The sequence below is a fragment of the Manis pentadactyla genome, chromosome 2 (genome assembly GCF_030020395.1).
Source record: "Manis pentadactyla isolate mManPen7 chromosome 2, mManPen7.hap1, whole genome shotgun sequence".
Taxonomy (NCBI): Eukaryota; Metazoa; Chordata; class Mammalia; order Pholidota; family Manidae; genus Manis; species Manis pentadactyla.
The window spans coordinates 161,633,955-161,640,896 of NC_080020.1; the positions used below are offsets into that span (position 1 = coordinate 161,633,955).

General features: G+C 50.2%; 1 protein-coding gene across 1 annotated transcript; it reads left to right on the forward strand.

Annotated features, from left to right (window-relative positions):
* The first annotated feature begins 291 nt into the window (after positions 1 to 291).
* Positions 292 to 6,454, forward strand: FOXI3 (forkhead box I3). The gene is made up of 2 exons (XM_036931118.2): positions 292 to 1,060; positions 3,888 to 6,454. Exons 1-2 carry the CDS (start codon positions 349 to 351, stop codon positions 4,508 to 4,510), a joined length of 1,335 nt encoding a protein of 444 aa, XP_036787013.2. The 5' UTR covers positions 292 to 348; the 3' UTR covers positions 4,511 to 6,454.
* The last annotated feature ends 488 nt before the right edge of the window (positions 6,455 to 6,942 follow it).

Genomic DNA, 6,942 nt, shown 5'->3' on the forward strand with positions numbered 1-6,942 from the left:
ATAATACGTGGGCCAGGACCGGAGTGCTTTCGCCCTTAGCGTGCAGGCTCGGGCTCTCCGGGGCTCCAGGGCCCCGCGGGTCGGACGAGGAGGGGCTGCAAGGGCTGCAGGGGCGGGGCGGGCGGCGCGAGGCTTCGGGCGCGCGGGCAGGTGGGGCGTGGCGGGGGCGTGGAGAGCTCGGCGCGCGGGCCGCCGCCCAGCCCCGGGCCCGGCCGGGAGGAGCCGCGCGGCGGGCGGTTATAAGAAGCCGGCTCGCTCGCGCTCCGCGCGTATCTGGTTGCCCCTCGGCCTCAGTACAGGTTGCAGAGCGAGGGCCGAGGCGGGGCCGCAGGATTGGCCCCCAGAGGGATGCTCTCGCCCGACCGGCGAAACCAGCCCCGCTCGCCCCTCGCCGCCGCCGCGCCGCACCCGCCGCCGGCCACCGACATGGCCCTCTACTGCGGCGACAACTTCGGCGTGTACTCGCAGCCCGGCCTGCCCCCGGCCGCCGCCGCCCCGGGCGCGTCCCCGGCCGCCAGGGCGCCCTACGGGCTGGGCGACTACGGCGCGCCGCCGGCCGCCGCCGCCGCCGCCAACCCCTACCTGTGGCTCAACGGGCCGGGCGTGGGCGGGTCGCCCGCCGCCGCTGCTGCCGCTGCCGCCGCGTACCTGGGCGCCCCGCCGCCGCCGCCGCCCGGGGGCGCGGCCGGGCCCTTCTTGCAGCCGCCGCGCGCGGCAGGCACCTTCAGCTGCGCGCAGCGGCCCTTTGCGCAGCCCGCGCCCGCCGCGCCCGCCTCGCCCGTGGGACCCGCCGCGCCTGGCGAGCTGGGCTGGCTGTCCATGGCCAGCCGCGAGGACCTGATAAAGATGGTGCGGCCGCCGTACTCGTACTCGGCGCTCATCGCCATGGCCATCCAGAGCGCGCCCGAGCGCAAGCTCACCCTCAGCCACATCTACCAGTTCGTGGCCGACAGTTTCCCCTTCTACCAGCGCAGCAAGGCCGGGTGGCAGAACTCCATCCGCCACAACCTCTCCCTCAACGACTGCTTCAAGAAGGTGCCCCGCGACGAGGACGACCCAGGTGAGGGCGGCGGGACAGGGGCCTAATGGCCGCGGGCGCGGGGAAGCGGCGCACGGTCCGGGTGAGGGGTCTGCGTGTGGCTGCCTTGAAGACCCACGCAAATGAGATCTTTTCATTCTAAGTGTGCATGGGAGCTGGTGGAGGCTTCAGGGTTGGGTGAGGGAACCGAGAGGACAAAGAGGTGGACCAGAGGAGCCTTGGAGGGTCCGGTGAGGGAGCAGCTCGTCCCTACATCCACACATCCACATCCCCGCGCGCGCACGAAGAGCTGGGCAGTTAAAGAGAAATGGAAAAGCCCTATCTCCCTCAGGAAGCCACCCCTGGGTGGTGTTCATCTGTGTGGCCTCTTGAAGGGAAGAGGGAGGGTCACATTACGGGAGGTAGATTAGGAATAAGAACGGATGAGGGCTCAGATAAGCAATGACTATGAAGGGACTCAGATGCGGGGAAAATCCCAACACAGCTCCCAAAGGAGGTGGTGAGAGACCCAGGGAGCGGCCGGCCGTTCAGGATGTCCACAGATGCACTTCCTCCTGCATCGGGTTCCTGAGAGACTGTGTCCTTCATGAGACAAGTTCTGTGCCTACCTTGAGAGATTTAAGGAGAGTGGCGCAGGCATCATGAGACGCGGCAGAGGGATCAGAGAACTTTAGCTGGGTCCTGCAGATTGTGGTTTGAGTACCTGAATTATTTAGAAATATAAAGAAGAGAAGGCACATTGGCTTCATTCTGCTCTGAACCCCCTTCCCCTGCTTCCCCACAACGTCCCCATGAGGCAGGCTGGATTACAGGGCAGTATTGTTAGTAGCTTCCCTCTTGCCTGAGAAGTAGCGGTGGAGAAAGCTCGAGAAGGAGAGAAACAGAATCCTGCTTGAGGTTTTCAGAAGGCGCTCCGGAGAAGGGAGGTGGGGGCAGAGTTGTGAAAGGAGGAAGCGAAGAGGAAACTGCTTGGGTTGCATACTACAGAGATCTAGGATTTTGTGCAAATTGCATAAATACTCTGGAGTCTTCTACCTGAAGTCATTCTAGAGTGGTGCTTTCCAGTAGAAATAAAATGAAACTACATGTGATTGTAAATTTCCTAGTAGCCACATTCGAAAAGTACAAAGATGTGGTTGAAATTAAAATTATTTTTAATATTTTTAAGTAACCCAGAGTATCATAAAGGTAACAAATATAACAGTTATTGGTGAGATACTTTACTTTTTTGGGGGGCACTAAATCCTGTGTGTGTTTTATACCACATCTCACTTTGGACAGGTCACTTTGCAAGGTGGCTAGCATATTGGATGGGACATGCAGTTCTAGAAGATGCACCTTCCCAATTTGGCCTCTCAGTCACCTGAGATTATTGTGTGACTTGTCATGTACACTCCTGGATTTTTTATAAAGTTCAAGGATCTATAGCTAGTGTCTTGTCTAAGCGCTTGGTACCAAGGTGTCACAATACAAATATCTTGATAGGTGCAGTTATTATTATTTAGACAGCAGTTGTATGAATAAATTCTTCTCTGCTGCAGTTATTTGGGGAGCAACGTTGGCAGAGGTAATGAATGTGGGGAGTGCGTTCTAGTTTGTGGAAGGAATAGAAGACAGTGGTTAGTTAAGAATGCTGAGTCTAGAGCCAGCCTGTGTAAACCATTGCTAACTGGGAAATGCAACAGATTGCTAACAAATCTGCACCTCTGTTTTCCCATCTGAAAAATGGAGCCATAATATTGCCTGTCTCCATAGAGCCGTGAGGAGTAACTGAAGTTATCCATTACAAATCACTCACCACCAAATGGGTGCTTAACAGTACTTGAATGCCAAAAGATCATTTTACTAGAAGTGAAAATAACTTGGGAGAGAAAATTCTCCATGATAGATCTTTTCTACCTCAGTTGGTGAGGGAGATTTTCAAAGCAGAAGAGTCGCATCACGCACGTGCATTAAATGGGGCCCTGATTTGACTTGCCCAGTGGAGGAAAGGCTTAGAAGAGCTGCAGGGGTGCCTCCTGCCCAAGGTGAGGAGGGAATGTAGACCCAGAAGCTTCCTTGTCCTCTGATCATATGCCATCCAAGACATTGTTAAAACAACTGTTTGCTCAGTAACAGCTTTTGTCATGTTTGTTCAGCAAAGCAGTGTTTCTTTAGGGGCAAGAATCATACCCTTTCAGTGAATAATAAAGGTAACAGATACTCTTTTTTTCACTGCTTACTGGGTGCCAGCTACTATGCAGAAATATCACTTAACTCGCACAGCCTACTTAGAGGTGGGTACTATTCTTACTCCTGTTTTTGTAAAGAAAGCAATGGAGGCTCAAGTTTAAGCATATAAAGAGCACACAATATGGACCTAGAGGGGAAGTGTTGGGGAATTAGAAGTGTCCTGGGAATAGAATTAGGTCTTAAGATTTAAATAGCAGACATGCCATAGAAGGAAAAACTAGCCAAAACATTTTCATTTCAGATTTCTCCTTGAAAGAAGAGTAAGTAGACTAATCACAGGGATGAAAGTACAGCATGGGGAATACAGTCAATAATATTGTCATAACTTTGTATGGTGACAGCTGGTAATTAACCTGATACGGAGCATTTTGTAATGTACGTTTGTTGAGCACATGAAACCAATAGCATATATATATAAACTATAATTTAATTAAAATAAATAAAAGGGAAGAAAAAGAATAAAATCTCCCCCAAAAGGATAAATGTTAATGGTAAAGTGGACTGAGCATCTTTGTCAGCCTTTAATGAGAGTCTCCCTTCCTCCTCCCAGAACTTGAAGCAGAATGCATGTGTATAAAACAGGTCTTCCTCCGACTCCCCTTTCTTATCTGCACAGGGAAAGGCAATTACTGGACCCTGGATCCAAACTGTGAGAAAATGTTTGACAACGGGAACTTCCGGCGGAAGCGAAAGCGCCTCTCTGAGGCCAGCGGCACCTCCACAGTGGCCACAGGGACACCAAAATTGGAAGAGGGACTCTCATCAGGATTGGGGTCTGGAGTGGGTGGGAAGACAGAAGGGGACAACCCCTCCACTCTGCTGAGGCCTTCTCAGTCCCCAGAGCGTCCCGAGGGCACCAAGAGTGCTGCCTCCTCACCGGAAGGATCCATGCTCACCTCCACCCCTTGCCTCAACACCTTCTTCAGCAGCCTCAGCACCTTAAGCGTCAGCAGCAGTGGGAACATGCAGCGAGCTCTCCCTGGCAGCCGCCACCCAGGCATCCAGGGGGCCCAGCTACCCCCCGGCAGCACATTCGCCCCCAGCTCCATCGCTGAGGCCTCGCCAGACACCTTGCAACTGAGTCACAGCACCAGCAATGGCAGCAGCCAGAGGTCCTCCTATTATAGCCCTTTCCCCGCCAGCACCAGCGGGGGTCAGAGCAGCCCGTTCAGCAGCTCCTTCTACAACTTCAGCATGGTCAACAGCCTTGTCTACCCCCGGGAGGGCTCTGAGGTATAGAGCACTGCTTCTCCGACTTCGGCGTGCACACCTGAGGTCTTGTTACAATGCAGATTCCAAGGCAGTCGGTCTGTGACAGGAACTGAGGTTCTGCATTTCTCTGGAGCTGCCCAGTGACCCTATGGGCCACTGACCACACTTGGGGTAGCAAGGGTTTAGGAGCTAACTTTCTACAATCCAGCAGGCTTGTACAGGTTTTTCTGGATAAGGGCCTACCTGGAGAGACACCCACCTCACTCTATTCTGGGAGAGTACCTGTGAGCCCTATGAGGGCAGGGACCATGTCTGTTCTGTTCAGGACTGTAGATCAGGGTTACAAGGTCCAATGTGTATAGGGATCGGCAGAAAAACGAGAATGAAGTTATCAGGCAGGAAAAAGAGCAATTGGCAACTGAAGCAGTTGGGCGTGGTTGGGACTGACTAGCTGAAGGCTGCTGTGGGCAGCTTGTTATTTCCTGTCTGGCAGCAGTCTGATTTCCTTGAGAAGTCAGATATCTGGATTTTTATAGGAAGCCTTTATTTGTGGTCTTTGCCACTGGTTGAAGTTTTCAAAATACTGTACTAGGAAATACCACAGGTCCTGAGCTGTATCCAACTGGCCAGTCACCTCTGCTTATGTTCAGTGTCTCCTACATGGTAGATAATAATAGCAATAAAAAATTGCCCAGGTAAGCCCTGAGAACCAGGTGCTGTTCTAGACACTTGACGCACATTTAATCCTCACATCAATCTTAGGAGGTAGGTATTATTACTACCCCTAATTTTCTATATGAGGGCAGTGAAACTCTGAGGTGTTAGGTAACTTGCCCAAGGCCGTGCAGATAGTAAGTCATGGAGCCAGGATCAGGTCTGGCAGTCTGGCTCCAAAGTTGGTGCTTGTAAGATTGTTCTAATTCCTGAAAAACAAAGGTGCTGGCATCCATCAGCAGACATTAGTGGGTAGGGATGGGCTAGATCTCACTTGACCAGAGATTCTGGTTGAAATAATCACTTGAGATGGTCCCGAGACGTGCAAGGATGGACACCACCTCTGCCTCGCTTCTGCTGCCGTATTCCTGAGGTGTGGGGTGACCACTGTCCCAGTTAAGTTGACATCTTTTCCCTTTTAGCCTGTGTCCTGGATTTCTCATTTTTAAACAGTGTTAGAATTTTTATTGAAATAGTTTTTAAATGGAACTTTTATAGTTTTTTAAACAAAGCATTTGGTCAGAAAAATTTTTTAATAGAATTAATTTTTAGCACTCCCTTTTACTTCTCAGGAGATATCTTCATTTGAATAATTTTTATGGTCACCCTCCCAGTGCCCAGAAGAGGGCCTGGTACATGACGGTCAGATACTAGGCCACAGTTTGAACTCACCTCAAAAATGCCAAATAGTTGTTGATTTTACTGGAACAGCTTTGCATTAAGATGAAGATAATGCCTCATGAGTTGCCTATGCACCATGTTGCTGGATTTTTGATAGCGTTACTGGTTTGGGGTTGTAATTTTTTAGAGAAAGGAACAAAGTACATTGTAAGGCATTTTTAACCTGTGTATTCTCTTGAGACTTTCACAACACCACCCTTACATTTTTATTTTGAAATATACATACAGAAAAAAGCATTTGAGATATAAATAACATTACCATTACTTTTTAAATATTATTCAGGAAGACAACCAAAGAAACCACCTACTCCATATAGTATGTACCAAAAAAACAGTTTCTATGGATATTTTTCTATGTGAAAAATCATAAAAGCTTTTATAAATATTGTTTCTACCACAATTCTATATTTGTAAGTTAATTTATAATGTGAACTGAGACAAAAAATTGTTTTCTCCCAAGAAAGTACATTGCATGCTGGAAATCACAAGAAATAAACTTTAAGTGAGATGACTGCTGGGTGCTTTCAGGCATTACTATTTTTCTGTCTTGAGCTTCTTTCTACTAAAGGAATAGAGATACAGAAGCCACCACCGGGACGTTGTGTGTGTTGAGTGACTGATGGATTTACCATTGCACTTGTCCCACCTACACACATCTGAAAGGGATGGAATGGAACAGTTTCTCCGAGGAGGGTCTGTGTAGGCACATGAGCACAATTTCAGGAAAATAGCTAAGTGACTGCTGAACTTGGCCCCAACTAGAGGAAACCTGCAAGATGAGGTTATAGATGAGTTTGTCAGCATGGGCTCTGTTAATATTGGGACTGGGTAGTTTGGTGTAGAGGGTGCCCTGTGTACATTACAGGCATTAAAGCACCCCTGGTCTCTACCTGTTCGATGCCAGAACACCCCTTCCTGCCCTGGTCATCTGTGATGGCCAAAAGTATCTCTCAACATTGTCAAATGTCCCCTGGGGTACAAAGTTAACCCTGGCTGAGAACCACTGACCTTGGCCAACACCCACAATTGCCAGATAGTTAATGGAGGCCCCTCACTTCCCCCAT